The 23,389-nt window shown below is 40.2% G+C and overlaps 1 protein-coding gene across 1 annotated transcript; it reads left to right on the plus strand.

Annotated features, from left to right (window-relative positions):
• The first annotated feature begins 1,697 nt into the window (after window positions 1-1,697).
• gabra4 (gamma-aminobutyric acid type A receptor subunit alpha4) lies at window positions 1,698-22,951 on the plus strand. Its single transcript, XM_067598640.1, has 9 exons — window positions 1,698-1,848; window positions 1,974-2,092; window positions 3,322-3,389; window positions 3,648-3,868; window positions 4,306-4,388; window positions 8,052-8,195; window positions 8,795-8,947; window positions 17,523-17,779; window positions 21,060-22,951. Exons 1-9 carry the CDS (start codon window positions 1,760-1,762, stop codon window positions 21,594-21,596), a joined length of 1,671 nt encoding a protein of 556 aa, XP_067454741.1. The 5' UTR covers window positions 1,698-1,759; the 3' UTR covers window positions 21,597-22,951.
• The last annotated feature ends 438 nt before the right edge of the window (window positions 22,952-23,389 follow it).

Raw genomic sequence — 23,389 nt, forward strand, 5'->3', positions numbered from 1 at the left:
CTGTATCTGAGAAAAACACCAAAGCCACAAAAAAACAAACAAAAAAGAAAAAAAAAAACCCCCAAAAAGAAACAGAAATGAAATTAGAAACCTTTAACAATGAATCTGACTTCCTGCTAAATGCACAGCATGTATCTTTAGGCCACCAATGTTAACACACTGATACATTATGTACTGTAATTTAAACACAGGACAGACTAACAGGGAAAGGTCAATGTGGCATAATTAGGCCGACGTGACTTTTTCCTAAAACTGTACTTCTGACATTTCAAGTCATTTGACTGCTGTTGAATGAATATTATTACAACCTTTTTGTACAGTATGCCTAAAGTGCTTCCATTAAAAGAGCAAATTGTAATCAAATGTCTAAAAAAGAAAAGAGAAAAAAAAAAAATCACTTGGACGAAAGCCTGCCTCCACAAAGAGCACGCGTATTACTCATCCCCCACAGAGCCGCCTTGCTCTAGTGTATTGTGGGTGGACCAGGGTGGGCGGCTGTGCAGGGGATTGGGAGATGCTCTCTACACTACATGATTTCAGCTCACATGTAACGTATCTACATAATGTTTCCTCACCTTCCCTTCACACTAAGTGGCTCCTGTTTCAGCCCAGTGTGTGTGTGTGTGTGTACTGTATGCACTTCAAAACTAATCAGGAAAGCCAGTGTGGTGGAACCCAGACATCTTGTTTATCCTGCGAGATTTACCCGCACTTCACCTTCAGAGCCACACACACACACTTACTGTACACACACACGCGCGCACACACACACACACACACACACACGCACGGAGTGAAGGTCTTGTGCTTGTCCCAGGTGCAGAGAAATCTGTGAAGCAGCATGTGGCTTGTCCCAGTTCCTCTACAGTACCTGTGTGTGTGTGTGTGTGTGTGTGTGATTGCATATTGCGACAAGACTGACCCATTTGAATCTTAATACAGGCACCAATGCATTCCTGAAACTAGTTCAACATGTAGGCTGTAGGCTGCGTTTTGTCACAAAGCAGTGTGAGCGACTGCTCTGAGGTGACGGATGCTGGGGTCAAAGGGCATGCTGGGAGCACATCTAGATTTGTGCTTTTGAGATGAGAAAATAAAAAAAAGTGTTGTTGGGAGGTCATGCTGTCAGGCAGCATCGAAATGCTGAGAGGGGTGTTGAGGAACAGGCCTACGAATTCTGCTCAACTTAGCTGCTGCTGCTGCTGCTGCGTCCTTTTCCTGTTTTGACAGAGGGTGAAACGGTGAAAGCCAGAGATGTGACTCTGTTTGAGTCATTTCAAAGCAGTGCACGTTTAATCTGTATCCTGACCAAGGCAGGTGTGTGTGTGTGAGAGAGAGGGAGGGAGAAGGAGAAAGAGAAGCAAACAGAGACAGAGGGAGAGAGGAGGGGAGAAAACACAGAGAGAGGGAGGGTGAGAAAGAGGGTGAGACAGGGAAGCAAACAGAGACAGATAGAGTGAAGGACAGGGAGGATTGCTTCTTTCTCTGGATGCCAGCAGCAGCAACAGCAGCAGCAGCAGCAGCAGCAGCAACAGCGGCTCGGATCCGGACGAGAGGTGACCGGGGTTTGGGGGGGTGAAGGTGTATGTGTGTGTTGCGCGTCTGGCGGAGAGACTGCGGGAGAAGAGAGAAAGGCTCAACTTGCTCCCCTCTCTGCGCCGCTCTGTCCTCTGTGCCGCGGCGTCCCTCTCCTCCTTTCCCCGGGACAAGACATCTGGCGTGGTGAGATGTGAAGAGGCTTGAAGTATGGCATGCAAAGATGGTTTCTGCCAAGAAGAAGGAGATGGTGACAGCGATGCGCCCCGCTTACATTCGGATCCTCTTCTACTTTTTCTGTTTGGCGACTTGGTGAGTCCCACAGTGTCTCTGTCCATGGTGCTGAAACCTCCTGCTCGGATCAGTTCTCCACTAATGAGCATCTTTTTTCTTAGCACTGAAGTTAAGGTATCCTGATTCCTTTTTTTTCTTTCTAGTTTAAAGAAAACCACTGGACAGACAAGGAAGGATGAAAGGATCTATCCGGAGAATTTCACTCGCATTTTAGACCGACTTCTGGACGGTTATGACAACAGGCTGCGACCTGGATTCGGGGGTATGTACAGTAGATACCTGCGATTTAAGAGTGTGTATGAGCAGTATGAAGCTTTTTTCCATATAAAAATGAAAAGAGGGAAGAGGCAACTTTGTCTTAAATGCAACTTTTTAATGCCGTAGGAGGTTTAAACATACCATAAAGTACAATAAGGCAGCTGTGAACTCATTGAACACAACTTGTCAGTTAAGTAAAGTCGATTTTACTTATAGTTATAATAAGGCACCTATGAAACACTTTAAATGTCCGAAAATAAAAAGAGGGAAGAACAAACGTCATTTAAATTTTTTTTTTTTTTTTATGGCTTAGAAGGTCAAAACATGCCATAATGTGCAATACAGTAACTGATAAATTTAGCACCAAATACACCCCATAAATCAAAATCACAAATCACATCCTTACATCCTTTGTTCGGAGAAGGAAAACTCTCCAAAAACACCGTGAACGGAGAGGAGAAAAAAGGAAGAAAGCTCAGCAGTGGAGGGATCATTCTTTCACGTTTGACAAGTGGCAACATTATAGCAACATCTTCATGATATTTCTTGAGCTGTGTGTGTGTGTGAGCGACTCGCATGATACGAAACATGTTGCTTCAGTGTTTTCAGCACACACGCGATGTTACATCGTGTTTCAGACTTTATCCTGTAAGCCTGGTAGTTTTGCCTGTGCGAAGAGGGGCCTCTAAGCTCGCATGTATAAGCGAATGTAGTTATATAACCGTGTGTATGTTGCGGGACAAAACGCTTAATGCACAGTTCAAGTGCTAAAAGTGCGGATTTGGTTTTTCGAAGTCTACATGTCTGAAACCAAAAGAGATGCCTCAGTGCAAAGCAGCCTGTCAACAGAAATGTCCAGATAGCCATGCAGGCAGACATACCATAGCAGTGCTTACCCTTGCTCTTATAAACAACGCCTTTGCAGTTTGCCTCGACATTCATTCACTGAGAGGGGGGAAAAAATCAAACAGGATTATGTTTTACATCTTTTAAGCTATTTTCTACTTCCATTATGCAAAGGCAGTAGAGCTCTGCATGAGATAAGCTATTGCATGTGTTTTGGGGTTGATCCGGATGGGCTGTAGGCCTGCAGAGAGAGTGTTTACACTCTGTGAAACATCAAGTGTGAGTAAGACTGGTGTCTCTGAGGCTGGACTGTGTGACACTGAGGGATTTGAAACAGGAAGCAGCCATTAAATGTGACACTTGTTATCTGTTTCATTGACTCATCAGGTCCTGTGACTGAGGTCAAGACAGACATTTATGTGACAAGTTTTGGGCCTGTCTCAGATGTTGAAATGGTATGTACCCAAACCATTAACACTCTGAATGTAGTTACATTTATACAGTTGTTGTATTAATACTGTTACTTACATGTCAGCCAAGTTTACACAACTTTGCACTAAATTTCATCAGTGCAGAAGAAGCTAAATCGACTGAAGTTCACTCTTGCTACTTTATATTTGTGTATGGAAAACAAGATGCTTTGCTTATCAGACATTTTAAAGACTAGTAGTATCATATCACCTCTGTATTTTCTGTTACTTTTCCTCTTTTAGGAGTACACAATGGACGTGTTCTTTCGACAGACATGGGTGGACCGGAGGTTGATGTACGAGGGTCCGATAGAGATTTTGAGGCTGAACAACTTGATGGTGACTAAAGTTTGGACACCAGACACTTTCTTCAGGAATGGCAAGAAGTCAGTGGCTCACAACATGACGGCCCCCAACAAACTCTTCCGCATCATGAAGAATGGCACCATTCTCTACACTATGAGGTACTGAACTTACCTCCATCCCTCTATACAATACGTTTACATTAAACACCTGATGAAGAAAGCCTAAACTGTAGCCTAACTTTGATTAAATAGTTTTGTTTTGAAATTATCTGTGTAATTCCTGCTATTATCATATATTTCAGTGTTTGTGCTTGTTTCAAACAACGGGAGAAGACAGACTTTGTTGTATATAAGGCAATGAAGCAGATTTCTTGTGAAATCAAACCAAGCTTCCAGTGTAAACAGTGTCGAGCTGTGTTGAGACAGCACAGAAGCTGCCAAACTTTCAAATCTTAAGTTCAATATAGCAGTCAAATAACTGTGTGTTTGCCTTTTTTATGAAAAGGGTTTGGTATGAGGAAATCACTAACCCGTGTGTGTGTGTGTGTGTATTTATTTGGTCCTTTACTGAGCTCCTCTTTTCTGTGCTGCAACAGGTTGACTATTAGTGCTGAATGTCCCATGAAGCTTGTGGACTTCCCCATGGATGGACATGCATGCCCCCTCAAGTTTGGAAGCTGTAAGTTTTAAGCGTGTGTGTGTGAGTGAGATAGACAGATAAATAGTATCATGGCAGAAAGTAACTGAGTCAGTTTCCTTTTATTGTGCACTGGCTCGCTACACTGCAGGTGAAGAAGGTAACCAACAACCAGATATTTGCTGATTTGCTTTGACAACCATTCGTTTGCAACTAGCTGGTTGTTAGTTATAGGTCTGTGTTGAGCTCCAGTGCTGCTACAATGCCTCTGAAGAAGGAAGGGAAGCCTGAATTGCTCCAAGACCACATGATTTTGTCGTAGCCTGACCTCTGACCTCTCTCCAGAATCACATAGCCATAATCATTCATATACAGGAGAAACATGCACAAGATATCATTTAGTAAGTGTAAAATAATATGAATGATCTTGTTGTAGGAAGCTTTTTAAAGGTGCTACATGTATGAATCATTATCATATTAAATCTTTAAAGTTGTGTCATTACATATTTATTATTCATTTTGTTTAGTTAACTCTTGTCCATCCAGGATTCTTAAAGGAATAGTTTGACATTTTGGGAAATACGCTTCTTTGCTTACTTGCTGTGAGTTAGATGAGAAGATTGATACAACTTTCATGTCTGTGTGGTAAATATGAAGCTAAGCGAAGTTTTATGACTAATTTGGGAAAAACATATTCACAAATGCTACACGTACTGCCTTTCAAAAAGTTTTTAAGGGTTTAGGAAAGTCACAAATCACAAGTTTGTCCCTGCTTGGTCTGAAAAGTCAAAAAAAAAGAAAAAAAGCTTGGTCACATGACTCTTCTCTGCTTGGCACTGAAATGGATTCTTTGCTGAAAAGGACTGCTGAGGAGAGACACAAAGTGACTGAATGCTAATACTAAATAATGAAGTATTTCATTCTTGCACTGAGCAGTGAACAATGAAGCCCTAACTCAGCATCAGTGTTTATAAGTGATCCTACTGGTCAGCAGAAATGACTTATCTAGAAATAAAGGAGTTTCTCAAACGGAGCTGCTCCGTCTTATCAGAGAAGAGCAGCGATTTGAAGATTACATCTGCGAGAGAAAGGAGAGAAAAAGACAACGAGTTTGTCTTTACACCCGCCCAATCTGCCGTCAATTACCCAGCATGGTGACATTGCGGAGGACAAATTCACATTTCTCAGTCATTGTCATCCCCCCCGCCCCCCGCCCCCCTCCTCGTCCTCCTCTTTTTTTTTTTTTTACCATCCTGCTCTGCTGCTGCTCGCCTCCAGTCAGGAGGAAGCGACCATGGATCTGATGTGGCCTGAAGCGAAGGAAAGGTCAGAATCCCTTCCTCTGCCTCAGGATAGCACAGACCTATGCAGCTATTTTCCATAGCTGGTGTGTGTGTGTGTGTGTGTGTGTGTGTGTGTGTGTGCTAATTTTCTCTCTGTCTGCTCTGCCTTGATTCTTCCTCCATCACCCTTTCTCTCTCTCTCTCTGTCTCTGTCTCTGTCTCTCTCTCTTTTTCTGTTTCTCCATCTGGACTTGTGTGCGCAGGCATTGCGTTCCACTCCATGACACACCGGAGTCATTTCATTTTGGCAGCACAGTTGGTATCCTGCCGATGTGGAGTCCCATAGGGAGTGGCAGGCAAAGACAACTGGCATTTTGTTGTGCATCCTCCGAGTGGCCAACCTCGTCAGCATACGCACAGCAAAACACTCCGAGGAAGCAACAGCAGGAAATAAAATGACTTCTTACGATTTTAGCTGAAAGTATCCCCAAGTCAGAAACAATGGAGAGTGTGTCGGAATATTGCAACTTTTGATGGAGATGTCGACATGATGCATCAGGGACTGAAGTATAACAGCATGGAGCTCTGTGAACTTTGACTCTGCCACATTGTGTTGGTTTCAGGGGATTTAAATCTGAAAAATATCAGATATTAGCCAGGAAATGCCAATCCAATGCCATATGATGACAACAAAAACTCTATAAACCTGCGCTGCAATTTTAATTTTCTTGTAGAAAAGTAAATCAACTACTTAAGTTTCCATCTGTTTGAATAGAGGTGATGGGTCAAGCTGCCTCAAAAAGCTGGAAGCCTTAAAATATTAGTCAGTGGAGAGTTTTAGTGTCCCATGATGTTGCTTCAGAGGCTTTTCACCCTGTCAAGAATATCATTCTCTGAGAAACACTTAACAGATATCATTTTGACTTGTAACCATACATTCAGATCCTTTACTTAAGTAAAATTATCAACACACAGTGTAAAAATACTCTATTACAAGTAAAAAATCCACATTCAAAATTTAAAGTCCCCCTGTTTTCACATTCAACTGCTCAAAGTGGAAAGTTTCTCTGTGCTCATAAAAAAATCTGATTTTAAGGGGTCTACAAGCATGATTTGTGACATCACAACTGGTTTGGAGCCAATGACAATCCAATATTGACCTTCCACAAATGTGATGTGGACGCTTGAAGCCTCCAGTGCACAAACACAATGGACTTTACAGTGAAGTAGGAAATGTCTTGTGTTTAACAGTTAAACTTCTGAAATGACCTCTGAATATTTGCACATTCACAGAATGATTCTGATTTTTTTAATGAGGGAGAAGATGTCATTTTAAAGATTTTAACGTGATAATTATACTTAATTTGTGGAAAAACTACACACATTATTTTGCAAGCAGAGTATTTTTATATGTCTTAATACATGTCTGGAGGGGATCTTGAAGTTTTATCAGTAAAATGTACTTAAAGTATCAAAACTAAAACTACTTTTAATGCTGGGAAACAGCTGCTGTGAGTGTTATATTATCATATATATTATATTATTGGACTGTTACTAATGCAGTAATGTAAGCAGTGTTTTAATGTTGCAGGTGGTCTGGGTGGAGCTGTTTTGAACTATTTTATATACTGTTGGGTATTTAATTAAATAACAATGCATCATATATATATGCCAGTGATATATGACATAATTAATATGTTAAATATTGATCAGCAAAGTAGCTAGTGACTAAAGCTGCCAAATAATTGTAGAACAAGTACAATATTTTCCGCTGAAATTCAGTGAAGTTGAAGTATAAAGTATCATGATTATCATAAATGGAAAAACATAAAAGTACCTCAAAACTGTAAAAAGCACAGTACTTTAGTTAATATACTTAAAATACTTTAAAACATTCATATCAAGTATATTAACAGTCAGCATTTAAATGCTTGATTTGACTTGATGAACATAAATGAATCTGTCCATCTTAGAACTGTCTAATATAACTAAATGAGGCTGTTCTGATGCAAAAAGTGATGAATTTATTTCATATACAAAATGTAATGAAATGAAAAAATGCAAAATAAAAATGAATATTTCAGTCAGAGGATCATCATCATCACAACTGATAGACATACAGTTATAGAGACTTAAACAGACTATCAGACAAACTGTAATGGCCAATCAGGAGCAAGGTGGTAAGAGGTAGGAGTTGATATCCATGAGTTGGGTTAGGTAAAGAATGTATCTGAATGAATATTTAGGCAATACATGTACACACCTGTCTATCTAAAAGTTTACAGTCTAAAATCCTCCTTTCTGGAAAGTAAACACATTATACACACAGAATCTATACTGAAAATTGTATTTCTTTTATTCCGCGCTGTTAACAACTTACAGTAATGACTCACACTGGTATGGCTTTGCTGTCTGCCCACAGATGCCTATCCTAAAACAGAGATGATCTATACTTGGACCAAAGGACCTCAGCATTCGGTGGAGGTCCCTCCTGAGTCCTCCAGCCTGGTTCAGTATGATCTCATCGGCCAGACAGTCTCCAGTGAAACGATCAAATCAATCACAGGTGAGACTTGCTGCTCGTCCTTGCACCATTTTCGTTTAGTTAGCAGCTAAATTATACTGAATGCTGCCAAGCAAAATGGCTGCAGGGTTGATGTGACCATCTCACTTGTTTATTTCTTTCTTTTGTATAATGTAAAATCTTCTCTCTTATTTAAAGAAAACATGTTAAGCTGTGTGATGTTATGTCAAACCTGGTAGTTTTGTGAGATCTACACTGTATATTCCACATGTGACATGAGTGATGAGACAAATATTGTAAAAATGTAGCTTTGGTGGTTTATATTGAGTGGATCAGGAGCACAGACGTGACAGTACCAGCCTCTAGAAATCAAACATTATAAACATCATGAGTTGAGGCATTTCAGACGGCTTTTCTGTTCACATTTATATTGAAAGATTTAAAAAAAAGAAAGATTTTAGCAGCAGAAAGTTGGGATGGTGGCATATGTCCTCTTGGGTGAAAATGGATGTTGCGTACGTAAAAGAGACCAAATAAAATCAAATGTGACATCTGTCTGAAGCTGTATTAACTGCAATCTGTCAGCATGCAACTTAAAATTCTTTGTTAATCAAACTATTTCATTTCTGTTGATCCTGCAGGTGAATATGTGGTGATGACGGTCTACTTCCACTTGAAACGTAAAATGGGCTACTTCATGATTCAGACTTATATCCCCTGCATAATGACAGTAATCCTCTCCCAAGTGTCCTTCTGGATAAATAAAGAATCAGTTCCGGCACGCACAGTCTTTGGTATGTAGACCTCACACATCCCTCATCATGTACAGCCTTTCTGCTCTTTGTTAATTTATTTGACGCCTGCATGCCAACAGAGTAATCAGAGCTGCAGTGTTCCCCTCTCTATACAACGAGGTGATGTCACAGTAGTTGGTGATGTATAAAGCTGCTGTTTTTTTTTAACTTTAATATTTCTACATAAAATGAAAATTCACTGTTACAGCATTTGTTTGGTTTGAAAGGCAAGACTGGACTAAAGCAAAGTCCATAAATTTTGCTCAGTGAAAAACTGTTTTTCACTGTTAAATGATACAAAATCTCAAAAAAATACAATTGTCTCTTTACATGGGTTGAAAATGTAATAAATACCTTTTAATATTATTCCATTACTTCTTTATTTTTGCTTCAAAAATCCAAAATATCCATCTTTATGTGTAGTTGTTATATTGTTAATTACAGTTAAAATCAGCAGCAAATGTTACATCACTTATGAAGAATGTGGATTTTTTTCTGTCACTGTATGTTTTTTTGGTACCATTTTATCACATTTTGACAAATTGTTCCATTATTCATCATTTCTACTTTACAGTTACTTTTAGTTTTTGGCCTGTGACCCACTTGCGCTCCCCCCTCCCCCGGTATGATGTTTGGGGTCTTAAAATAAACTTATTAGTGTCTGTCGATATGAGACAGACAGCTGCTAAAACAAGACCAGTCGCTGGGCTTTGTTGTTTTATTATGAAACATGAAGTCTCACTCTGGTGGTTTGTCAGCCAGATGCCTCCACTTGTGTTGGTGGAAAGTCATTCACTGGTAATGGCACTGGTACTTGTCCTCCATTTTGAAAGCAGTTCTGATTATGTTATTGTGGAGCATCATTTTCAAGAGGTAATTCTACCTTATCGCCATGAGTGATGAGAGTGAACACGAAAACACAAGTGTCAGCAGTGATTAATGAGTCCAATAACAGCTAAAGTGACATTTTGACCACTCATGATGCCAGAATTCTGTTGTGTTGCAAAATGAAAGTATCATTTATTTAATATTATTAGTTTTGCTCGTAGCATTTAAATTAGTTTCTGGTTAAGATCAGATAAGATAAGATATACTTTATTGTCCCCTTAAGGAAATTCTTCTCAGGCTCACTATCGCTGCATCATAGAACATTTATCTTCTGACATACTTAGTTTAGTGAAAATGTACCACTTTTTATAAAGCATCCTTTATAAAGGGTTTATAAATTGTAACTTGTGGCTTTTTAATGGTTAATGATTATGTACTTATACTTTATAAAAGAGTAATAAGCCAATAAGAACTTTTGGGTTGCCAGGCTGTGAAAAATATCTTTGACTCATTGGACCATATAATCACTTACTGTACTTTCTGGAAAAAGGCTGCAGAGGACCAAAAGACAACTCTATTAACAACTTATTAAACATTTAACTATAGCTTACTAACATTTTTAACTGCATTTTACAAAAAGAAAGGATAAACACCAGCCAGAGGGTTATTTTCACAATAAAGCAACCCAAAATGTGTTCTTACTGATGGCCTATAACTGATCTATAAATCATAGTAAATCATTTATTAAACATTCAAAAATTATTAGTTACAATTTATGAACTGTTTATGAACTCGTCCTTATTAGAAAGTGGTACCTTGAAGAATATTCAAAATAATATAAGTATCAGCGATGACAAAATAAGTTGACTTTTTTCATGATGGTGCTTGATTATAATAACAGTCATGTTGTTGTCTGGCAGTAGCTTTCAGTCAAACTGGGACAACATACTGAATCATGTAATGGTGACCAAACAACTAATGTATCTCGTGGTTTTGCTGTTGATGACACAGGCTGCATGCCTGAGTGTTGACTCTTCGCTGAGCTGAAAAACACAGTTTGACCCTCAGCAGAAATGCTGCTCCATGCCGCACATGTAATAAAGCATCTGAGGATCAATGCTGCTCTTCTGCAATGACAGGCCAGCTGCACTGCCCTCGCCTCCCTGCCCCGACCTGTCCAGCACGGCACAGGCGTCACAGCAGCACAACTATTGTTGTACCAGTCCTCTGAGGCAGAGAATTTCTGCTGTTTGAATCCGCTGCGTTTCAATGTGCGTGCGTGGCTGTGGTGGTTGAGGATGGGGTGGTTGGCGTTTAGATTTCTCCTCTTCTGCCCTGCAACTACACTCTGTTTTGACTTCCTGCCTCGGTGACTCAACCACAGCGTCCTGTTATGAGCGTGGAAGACGCAGTTTGTCAGGAAGACAAACAGGAGCGTAGGGAGGATCAGGAGTTGGAGCTTGGCTTGGCTTCAGAAAGAAGGGTCAGAGTAAAAAGTCCACTTTTAAGTGTGAGTGATTCATTATGCCTGTAACATTTAACACAATTGTTGTTTACTTGACTGGAGTGAGAGAGGGTTGGGGGTTTGATTCCCACATGGGTTGCCTGTAGAACAGACACATGATGGCACTTTAAAGGAATAGTTTGACATTTTGGGAAATCCTCTCATTTGCAGTCTTCTGAGAGTGAGATTAGAAGATCAATACCTCTACAGTGCTAGAGCCAGGAGGTGATAAGCTGAGTTTAGCATAAAGACTATAAATAAATCCACATTTGAAGCTCACTTATTAACATGCTGTTTCTGTTTGTTTAATTCATATGAAAACGGCAGCATGTGGTTTTACATGACGTTAACACACAGCTGGGTCATGGATATGTTACAAGAAGTGGATACTGGACTAAATAGTCTCCAAAAAAATTCTTACAAAGGAATGAAAAAGTAATGTCCACAGCATGTACACTTCTTACTACTAACACTTACCCACAGACTTTACATTGCGATGACATCACACTCATAAGAATAGCTTTGGCAATTGGCAGCAAGGCTGAGTGGCAGTGCTGTCTCAGCACAGGTAGTATTAGCAAAATACACTCACCTGTGCAATCTAATTAATCCAATACAACAGCTCTGCCATTGTACATTTACGAAGTTTATACATTTTCAGTTTTTGTTACCATTGTCAGAAAGGTGATAATTCTGCTTTATGTTCATTATTGGGGTTCTAGTGGGTGGGGGTGGTGTACTGGAGTGCATTATATTGAATGGTGTTCCTAATATTTTGTCCACTCCATTAACATACCTGAGGGAGGTAAAATATTAGCATCACTTTTCAATATAATGCACTCAAGCACACCACCACCACCCACTACAACCTCAATAATGAACATAAAGTAGAATTATCACCTTTCTGACAATGGTAACAAAAATGTTTAAGCTTCATAGAAGTAGAGTTTATGGCAGAACTGTTGTATTGGATTGCATTATATTGCACAGGTGTTCCTAAAGTGGCCGGTGAGCATATTTTGTTGTTGGGTCTTGGGAATTTAATTACCATTAAGCCTTTCGGCTGTACCAGCTGCTAACACACCACAACATATACTGAATACCTTGATTGCCAATAACAAGAAAGGATGTAGGAACCCCAGTGAGCTCAACTAGCCTTTTGCCAATTACTCCACTCATCCCTGGCAGTGTCACTTACTCGAATGGGTGGTTGTGGCCGGGCCCAGTGTCCTCTTCATTTAAATCAACAACGAATAGACCCTGACAGGCTAAAATTAGATAAGACCCACCTTCTTGAAACTTAGCAACCAATCGAAAATTAGAAATGACAACCTGTGACTGAAACAATACACCAATGAGCTAAACCCAGTGACTTCCTGGAGTCTTGTCGTCACAGTGATGTTGCCAAGCAGCTAGCACTGTAGCCTGATACACTATGAACAGAGTAAGCATGCTAATAAACTGTTGTCTTGAGGTGCTGATAGGTATATTTTCTCATTTTTGAGAGAGACAAACTAGCTTCTACCCCCTACTTCCTGTCTTTATGCTAAGCTTGGCTTATCGCCTTCTGGCTGCATCGCCATACTTAAAGGTGCAGTTTGTAGAATTTAATGGCATCTAACAGAACAGACATGGCAGAAATTGACTATGATATTCATAAGTATATTTTTTCATTAGTGTATAATCACCTGAAAATAAGTATTGTTGTGTTTTTGTTACCTTAGAATGAGCCCTTTATATCTACATAGGGAGCGGGTCCCCTTCCACAGAGGCCGCCATGTTGTACCACCATGTTTCTACAGTAGCCCAGAATGGACAAACCACCCACTGGCTCTAGAGAGGGCTTTTCATGTTTTTTGTGAGTTTAGCAGCCACTGTAGGTTCTCCTACACGCTTGGAAGAGGAGGATGAGGGGAGGGGTATTCAGTTTGTTGCAATCTGCAACCTCACCGCTAGATGCCAAATTCTACACTGGTCCTTTAACCAACAAACATTAGGAGAAATGTGGTCTGGTTCATGTTCATGTCTGGTTAAAAATTCTGGTATTCAATTATTTTAGTATTTAATTATTTATTATTCTGGTATTTCTCTGATTGATTGATATTGATATGTATTGCACAGCACTCTTTAAACATATACACCACCACCAGTTACAGATAGTTGGAAAAACAAAACAAAAGCTTTCACATATGCAGTATATCCATGAACCATTTCGGTTTCTGCTTATTTTCAGAACGGCCTGATATTAGAGGTTAATATCCTCAGTCTGTGGCCTCAAGCCACACTTCACCTATCAATGTCACCCAGTGGCTTTTGATTGACAGGTAATTATATGGCGGTCACGTCCAGGCGCAGGGGATAAATTTATGTTGGGCAAGGACTCTGCAGGACACATTGTTCCAGATCTCCAACGTAAAGGGGATTTTCTCCAAATCACATTATTGCTATTGGTTAATAATACCAAGGACAAAAGCTACAGGCTTATAATGTAACCTTCTGTTATTGTAGGAGCCACGCATCACCTTGCGTACAGGCCACATTGGTGTCTTGTTTTATTTTTACGGTAGCTCTCTTGGTGCAGTGAGAGTGAAGGAGGAACATGTGACATTCAGTCCAGGGATAGACCCATTCATTGTGTCCTTTACGTTTGTGTTACACAGTCTCTTTTGTTGCTGCTGTGGAGCAGGACATATACTGTTGGCTACTGTATGCTCTGAGTGGCATAACATCTTTTGATACAGATCAGACTTTTAGTTATACAAACATTATTTGGAGGTAGAGTTTGCCTGCAGGCAGAAATAATCCCATTGGTTGAATTAAACACATAAAACTAAATGGGAGGAGTATTTTTTCCTCACTAAAGTATGCTTGAGTGAGTCCCAGTAGAAAAGGCAAGAAGAAAAATGGAAGGTAGCTGCAGTAATGTTATGAACCTAACAATCTTGCACTGCATAAAAAGTAAATGACTGGTACAAGTTAGCTAATTAGCCTAGTTAACCCTTATTTTTTTATCATGAGGAAGATTTTTGTTCATAGACAGACGGATAGAATGATTTGAAGCTGCACCAATTTATATTTTGTATCAACAATTGGAAAAATTACATAGACATGATGTATGATGTGAAAGGTTACTACTCACCCATAGTGATTATCATCAAAAATTGAGTTACCCGCAGCACCACAGAGCTTTATAGCATCTTTCAGCTCACTGTTTTGGTTTTACGGTCTGCAGCTTTACTGTTTTGATTGACTCTCACTGCTCTCATCAAGATCTTGTACCAGCTGCACCCAGCAGCTATTTTTCTGTAAACTACATGCCCAGAACCAAACACTGACAGACAAAGTTACTAGCTGATGAACATAGTGGAACATTTAGCTGCTTAAGAACCAGATATTTGTCTACTGTGTTGGTGGAGACCAAAAGGAGAGTGAATATTTGACTTACATTTGCCAAGTGGCAAGAAGCCCAACTCCAAATAAATTCTAATGTTAATCCATCACTTCTGGATGTGTAAATAGGTGACTGTTTGCTACCACATTAGCCATAACAATTTTATAAAGGGATAACATGACAATAGCCAGGTGTCCATCCAAATGTAGAGCAAAATTTAACCACATTTCCAGAAAATCAGCAAAAGAAAATGCAAATTAATACGTGTTTCAATCCACTACTGTTATAGGAGTTGGTTTGTCGAACAGCTTGTGGCGCTAATCTTGTCTTGTGCCATTAAACTATTGCAGAAGAAGTAGGTGCAACAAGATGATGTAATTTAAAGAGTGCCAGTCAGTAGATGATTTGATAATTTTTAACGGGGGGATGGCCCAATTGGAGGCTTAGTTTTGAGGTTACCCTAACCCTAGGACTCCAGAGTTATCATATAGGCCTAGTTTAATTCTTGATATTATAATTGCGATTATAATTTCAATTTAAAATGCCATTAGGCTAAATACATATTTTGTGTAGGCCTATTTTTTTACTGGAGGACATTAAGCATTTTAATAATGCTTATTTTTCAAAACACACCGTAATTTTGACAGTATAAACTTTACTTTGAATTATATAACTGTGCAGCTGAGTGCGGTGCGGTCAGTGCAGGTTAATTTCCCCAGTCACATTACCTGCTCCACTCCCAGGTTACACCAAACATCTATAGTAAAAACTATATCTGTTGTCATGTCTCCCCTGAAATAATTTGTTACAAGGTTGCTTGGTCTGGGGGTGTTTTTTCAGCAGCACAAATGCTACTGAATGATCAAAGATATATTATAGGAATGCTACAGACAGCAGTGTGTCTCTATGATCCCCTCGCTCCTCCGTGACTACATGTAGCTACTTGTCACTTTAATTATGAAGGTGACACTACTGTATAGAGTATATAAGCTACAGAGGGGTGATAAATTAAAGGAAAACCAGTACAGTTCTGAATGCTTGACCCCTACAGTGAGGGGATCTGGTGGCTCTGTTATACTGTGGGGAGCATTTTGCTGGCATAGTTTGGGTCCAGTTGTCCCCTTAGAGGGAAGCGTCACTGCAAATCAATACAAAGCTGTTTTGAGTGATCACCTTTATGAATCATTTCTATCCTGATGGGAGTGGTCTCTTCCAGGATGACAAGGGGTCACAATGGTTTGACGAGTATGAAAATGATGTGAATCATAGGTTATGACCTTTGCAATCACCAGCTTTCAACCCAACTGAACACCTATGGGAGATTTTGGACCAATTTGTTACACAGCGCTCTCCACCACCATCATCAAAACACCAAATGAGGGAATATCTTTTGGAAGAATGGTGTTCATCCTTCCAGTAGAGTTCAGAGACTTGTAGAATCAATGTCAAGGTGCATTGAAGCTGTTCTGGTGGCATGTGGTGGCCCAACACCTTACTAAGACACTTTATGTTGGTTTTTCCTTGAATTTTTCACCTGTCTATAATATAGTATAGAATTGAGTATTTATAGTACATAGTTTAGAGAATATTATAAATCCAAGATGAAACTGACACAAGGGCAGGACTGAGACAAAAAGGCAATTACCAATGTGTCTGCTACTTCAGCACTACGGACAGTGCCATGGATTTATCAGTACACAGCACAGTTAAGCTACTGATATTTCAGAGCCATGGTTGGAGCCATAGATTCTAACTTGCACAGACCTCAGTCAGATAAAGGATCAATGAGTCAGGCAGACCAGACTAATATTCAACTAAACAACCCCTCTGCCCCTGCACTCTCTCTGCTACTAGAGGATGGAGAGGGGGGATGGCAGGTTAAGGGGGGTGCATTTTGGTCATTTTGCTAACAAGGGGGATGGCATCGACCCTCATCCCCCTCAAATCACCTACTGGTGCCAGTCAAACCTCAAGTTCTTAAAGACAGTGTAGAAAAAATGATGAAAAAATGGCATCTATGTTTGTTTCATGTGTTAATTTGCAGAGTATTACAGTCTCCTCATCGCTCCACACAGATCTGATGTTTTCCTCTGCCACTATTTTTAGCCTCTTCAGAGGAGTGGAAACTTCAGTGGTCGTTGAAGTCACATCCTTCATGCACGTCATGATTTATTCGCCAAGTCTATTTCCATTGCACTTTGTCAGATTTTGCTTTTATCATTACCCTAACTTTTCCACCTCAGTCAAGCATAAAAACTTTTTTCCACCCAGGTTTTTTATGTGCATATTGAAAATGCACATAAAAAACATGTGGATGGAAATCCAACTAACTGTTATCCAACTGTTGGACTTGACAGCTTGTTGCACTGTCCCACGTGGCCCAAAAAAATCAATTAAATCAGGTGTTTCAGTTTCAGAGAGCCAAATATATCTGGATCATTATTCCTCTGCATTCAGTTAATGAAATATGCTGACGAGAGCAACATAATGTACATGGACTATTGAACACTGTGCAAATGATCTTCATCGCCATTTGTTTAGCAATGACATGAAGAAAATCCTTTTCATGATTTTTTATTCTCATCTACAATGAGATGATGTTAGATGCAATAACTGCAGATCTCTGGGGAAAACTGCAGTTTCCACAGACAGACAAAATATTTATAGAGCAGATTTACTGTCAGTCAAATCCAGGTGAGTTCAGTTTTAGAAATGATGACTCTGTCTTAATTGTAAATCATCTCATTAGAATTTTGACTCAAGGAGAACTCCATTGACCTCTAACACACATATGAAAAATCTTGTCTTTGCTCTCACTTTGGTTAATATTGTTCTTTTTTTATCCATTGAAGGCATCACCACTGTCCTGACCATGACAACACTCAGTATCAGTGCTCGCCACTCCCTTCCCAAGGTCTCATATGCCACTGCGATGGACTGGTTCATTGCTGTCTGCTTCGCCTTCGTCTTCTCCGCCCTCATCGAGTTCGCTGCTGTTAACTACTTCACTAACGCACAGATCGAGCGGGCCAAAAAGAAGCCAGCCAAATGTCCCCCTGTGCCCCAAACTACACCTGTCAAGGTCAAGGACGCTGAAGAAGTGCTGCAGGTGATTTTTCTTTCCCTCAAAGTGGCCGTGGCAAATAATCTGATAGTACCTTACTTCAAGGACTTACACAGCATGTCCCTTATTATGTGCTTACTGTATCTGGCCTTTAGCCTAAACTTTTGAATGTCCAGGACCAGGAGTGCGCCTGCCTGAGGATTGTCAGCTGTGTTCTTGTTCATAAGAGCTGAGAGGACCTGAAATGTAGGGAAAACAGGAGTAATCTGATCCCAGGATGTGAGTTTGGACTCCCATATTATACTAGAACCTGCTTATGTTTCATGAACATGCTTCCTGATCAGGAAATACTATATTGTTACACAGAAAGCCCAGACTTCTTTTCTTAAATCAGAATATGTAGCTTAGGTGGTTCCACACCAACAAGGCATCAGACTATAATAAATGATACAGTGATATAGTCAAATGCTTATGATCATTCAGAATGTTTTAGCTTTTTTATTTTACCCACATATAATGTATTTAGCTTGTCACCTGTCAATTGTACTGGTTCAGCCACTACCTGTATGAAAGTTTATAACAAGGAATCTAACTCTTGCTTTCACCTGATTACACAGATAATTGCTCTGTCAACCACAGTTTGGCATGTTGAAACAACTACTTGTTAAATGTGGTAAATGAAGTGGAGAATAAATTTAGACACTTAAAATATTCCATACATGTTACCACCGGATTAGCCCAGACAAAATCTACGTTTGTTCAGCAAATTCATTGACTATGGTTCACAGAAGTAAAAGAAAATGTGAAAGTGAGACAAAAAAAGGTTTAAAACCAGCTTCACTACACATAGAGCTCATCACGAGGTGTTTTTCTCAGTTGTGGTGTTTGCTGTGGAAACTGTTTCAAAATGATCTCCTATTTCTGTATCAGCAGTTGAAACAAATTACATTAACACCATGGAAGCTGACATATGGATTGAATCAGTATTCATGAATATGCCATGAAGCTATTTTAGAGCTCTTAGTCAGATAAGATGAATGTGTTACAAGCCGCTGCTCATGTGATTGAAGGAAAATGGAGGTATTTATGGAACTGTATAAACACTTCTCACGGGATGGCTGTGATAAAATGGGAGACGTGCATATTTCTCAAACTATATCTTCTTCTAAGGACATCAAATTAAATAGATAGGTCTACTGTTAACTCATCATTGAAGCTGACATAACCCAGCAATGCATATGTCAGTTTTACACTAACTACTTTAAGTTGTCCCCTCCAGTCCAAATCCCAGTGTGGCGTAATCATGCCTGAATGCAGTATGGTGACAACGGCACTTCAGTGGATTAGTAGGTTGCCAAGGCAACGCAGCCCGAGTACATCTGTATAGGTTTCAGAAAGGCTCTGGTACTGGGGGAAAAAATTAATACTCTTTTCCTTGAGAGCAGGTCCTGTTGGCGCTACCAAAGGGCTTTGGCACGAGGGTCAGGGTGTGTTGACGGTTCCAACTTCTTGCCTTTTACCTCTTCCATGATAAAAAACAAACTCCGCTATCCACACACATGCACGCACACACCTCCTCTGCTGCACATGGGACACAATAACACTGGATCCTTTCAGTTTCAGGGGGGGTGGATTATTCCTGCAAATGCCTTAGTACCAGCATCACACTCTCCCTGCTTGAAAACATCAACTCTCAAAGGATAAGCTCCTTTGACGCTACACTGCATTACCGCCCCGATGCAGTGCTACCTACTTTCTGTCTTAAGCTTGTGTGCAATGAGTGAAATCCTTGGTAAGTGACATCTGTATTGCACACACTCTATCGTCTGCTTCCAGATGAAGGCCATCTGTGTCAGGGGGACTGTAATCAGATCAATATGACAAGGTTTATGTTGCCCGGCCCGCTTCTCAGAGAGGAAAAGCAAGTGAGCTCTACCTTGCCTGCAAATGGCTTGAAAAGGGAGCACACAGGAGGAATAAGAACTTTATATTCACACCACTCATCTGTAGATTCCCATATTGTTTTTTCCCAAATGTGGGTTTTTTGAGACACATATTTAACAAAACAGTGACCCTTAAACCCTCCACTGAAACACATAGTAATTAAACTTTCTCAGTCAGGTCGGCAGCTCATTATGACAGAGTAAAATGGCATCATTATAAAATAGAGCCAGTGTGATATTGGAGATTTAAGGCTGATATCAAAATCAATATTTTAGAGTTAAAGTTAAGATATTGACCATTTAAAAAACCTAAACACATAATAAAAACCAACTATTTATGATAAGAATTCTTCAGATTTGGTCATTAAAGAGTTGTGAAGATATACTGCATCGGATTTCACATTGAATAACCTTGTCAGTGCTCTCTGGTGGATTACAGTAACTATGTAATGGTGACACAGTTTCTAAATGACCTGAAACATATATTTGGCATTCCTGCACTGCAACTGACAGTTTTCTAACCCCCCGCCCGCCTTACTTACTGTTGATACACCTGTCAACCTTTACATTCTCAAACAGCACATTTACAATGATAATGGTGGCAGCTTTACCTTTTGTAATTTGTAGTCTTTTTGGAACAACAGGTCCTTGATGGGTCCAAGAAAAAGCACGAGAGAGCCACAAACGTTAGCTTAAATTCTAATATGGTATAGTATCTAGGACCAGCTTCTACACCGCTGGGAAATACTCCTACTGAACAAGAATTTTTCAAAAAAACGTGACTTGACTTGTAACCTCACAAAATGTTGTTAGCCAATGATATGCTATCTCTTGGCCTTGAGGGTAATGCTGGGTCAGGTTAATACTTACGTAGTTAGCTAATTACGCAGTTAACATTTCCAGCTTATGTTGGAGCAGACAAGCACAACATTATAATCCATTCCATACACTTTCACTCTTGTCTTTTTTATTTTTCACATTTGACATTTTGGAAAGGCTAAAAACAGACTTGACCCTCCAAACTCTTTGTATAAACTTCTATCCCCAACAGCAAATGGTCAGTTTCTTGTTACTTATCAGCCCACATAGTCAAATTAAGTCAAATTTATTCAGTCAAAATCACAAATTTCCCTCAAAGGGTTCTTACAAGCTACAGGATACCTCTATCCTCAGACCCTGGAGCCAACAACCAATATGGCTTTGAGTTGCTAACATGGCCAATAATATGTGTTGGTCCCTTTATTGATCACGCTATACTATACAACATTCATGCTGAGCTAAAGCACCTCCTTAATGTTTTTCAGAAAATACCAATATTGGTTAACTTCTATATCAGTGCAGCTCTTATAGATATGTCATTATTGTTTTTTTCTGTTTCATAGCAAAATCCTGATAGCAATGGCAACCTGAGAAAACGGATGAATTATATTCCCCACCAAGAGTCGAGTAGTCACCAGAGAGCCCAGTCCACCACCAACATTTCAGGAGTAGGAAGAGCGAGACCGCTGCGACCTTTAGCCAGCGGAGCCAACGGCAGCTCCTCCACACTCTCACGCTCCAGCCCCAAGTCTGAGAGCCTGCTCAGCGTGGCCTCTTCCTCTGCGCAGCTGGTGAAAAGCACGCCCCAGGCTGCAGCTTCCACGCCAGACGTGATGGCAGGGACGCCGTGCAAGCAGAACACCAACTCCTCGTCTCTGCAGCATCTGCTGGGGCCCAAGCTGGAGCGCATCCAGATGATGGGGAACAAACTGGAGCTAAAGCAGACGCCGTGCTCCCAGCCCACCACTGCTGGTATGGGTGGAACCAGTAAAATTGACAAATACGCACGGATCCTGTTCCCAGTGTCCTTCGGGGCATTTAACATGGTCTACTGGGTAGTTTACTTATCAAAGGACACAATGGTGGCTAAAGGTGGCTAGACTTTACACTGACAACAAGAGGGATGAATCATTTCTTTTAACAGATGGGAAGCAAACGAGGATTATGGGACTTTGCAAACAATATAAGGAAACTGTTCTTGCCAAGCAAATAAACAAACTGTGACTGCAAAGCACTTCCATATCCCGGAGAACACACTCAGAATACATTTATTTTTTTCTTGAGGTCCTCGAACAACAAGCATGGGAACCAATCAACCAAATTAGAAATATCTGACTCAACATAAGAAAGAAAACACCTGCACACTGGAATATGCTACTGTCCTCTTTCTATCATGCTACGTCAGACTGTAAAGGTCTTCATTGGCTTCAACTGCCTCATGGTCCCTTTTGGCCTACAGTCAAGATGAAGCATGAGATTTTTTCATTTTCCTATTTTTGTACCCAGCACCTGGCAAGATGTTCGGATGTGTGTACCACCATCCTGAAATGAACTGTATTAACGCTATGTAAATATATACATTTATTAGGATTAACAGATTTATATTTAATGATTACAGTGTACTTCCATTTTAATATCCAGACTTGTTGCTTTGGTGCCTGCTGGGCTCCACGAAGGCTAGATGATGCAAAGTTAAATTATCTGATAATAAAAAGGGACTCTGGTTATGGTTTCCAGGGACTTTCAGTTTAGAAACAGCCATTTGTTTCAAATAACCCTGAATACTGGCCAAAAGATGGTCAAATTAAAATGGAATAGATAAATTTTGATTAGAATGAAAGTCCCCAAATCGGGCTGAGTGGAGCTTTGGCCAGGACTTGATCAGCGCTGAAAAGCCTCTCATGTACAGTACCTACTAGCAAAGCATCTTTCTTTGGATGGATTAACTAAATCTGGAAATACTAACACTGAAGATAAAATTTGGGGATCAGTCGGGCAGAAAGTAGTAAAGACAAGTTATTAATTCATGTAACAGTAGGATTTAAGCTTCTTTCCTGACATAATGGGTTGCCAAATAGTAGACAAAGATTGTAAAAGTGATTAAAACACAGTCATAGCATGAACAAATAGAGGCAACAGCAAGAAAGCTATTTGTCAGTAGACCACTGCAACAATACAATAGTGACTTGGTTGTTTGTTTAGGGACATTGTGGCATGTACAATGAAAGAAGCGAACGGCTGTCATCCACCTTTTTATGTCTATGTCTCTCTAGCAGATGTGACTGAGAATAAACCTGCTTTAGGTGTTTCTATACCATTTCAGTTTTAACACATTATACATTATTTCACAGCATTTCATGGTGATGGACCTGGGAAATCATCTCTCATGTGTGACTGGGTGAGGTTTATGGAGCAGAGCCTGAACAAAGTTGTATATTAAAGATGTACTATGCAGGATTTTCCTAAAAAAAACAATGTATAGTCTCATACAAAAGTAATCCTTCTCAATCATCACTTATGACCCACTAGAAGTGTGTGGTGGTGTATGTATCTACAGACACTCTGCCCTCTGCCTGTATTTTCTTATTTTCTTATTAATTTGCTATGTTTGGGATGCTTCTGGGCGTCAACCTTTGTGCAGTGGGTGTGTAGCCCTCAACCAATAATAGTGTGCAGGGTGTGAGGTTGGGACTCGTAGCGTAGTGACCAGGTTACATCGCTGTCTTCGTCTCTCTCCTCTGCTCCGCTCTGCTCTCTGTCTGTGTGTCATGGATGTATAAAGAGCTGCAGGTCTGTGTGTCTGCTTGACCGCGGGCTGAGCTACACACACGCAGAGCAGAGAGGCCACAGTGGACAGGATGAAGCTTCATTCACACAAAATCCGACAATGTGA

Source organism: Thunnus thynnus, chromosome 9 (assembly GCF_963924715.1).
Source record: "Thunnus thynnus chromosome 9, fThuThy2.1, whole genome shotgun sequence".
Taxonomy (NCBI): Eukaryota; Metazoa; Chordata; class Actinopteri; order Scombriformes; family Scombridae; genus Thunnus; species Thunnus thynnus.

Coding starts and splice junctions, on each gene's coding strand:
- gabra4 (XM_067598640.1), top strand. CDS start 1,760: ATGGTTTCTGCCAAGAAGAAGGAGATGGTGACAGCGATGCGCCCCGCT. Junction 3,390..3,647: donor CTGTCTCAGATGTTGAAATG/GTATGTACCCAA, acceptor TTCCTCTTTTAG/GAGTACACAATGGACGTGTT. Junction 17,780..21,059: donor ACGCTGAAGAAGTGCTGCAG/GTGATTTTTCTT, acceptor TCTGTTTCATAG/CAAAATCCTGATAGCAATGG.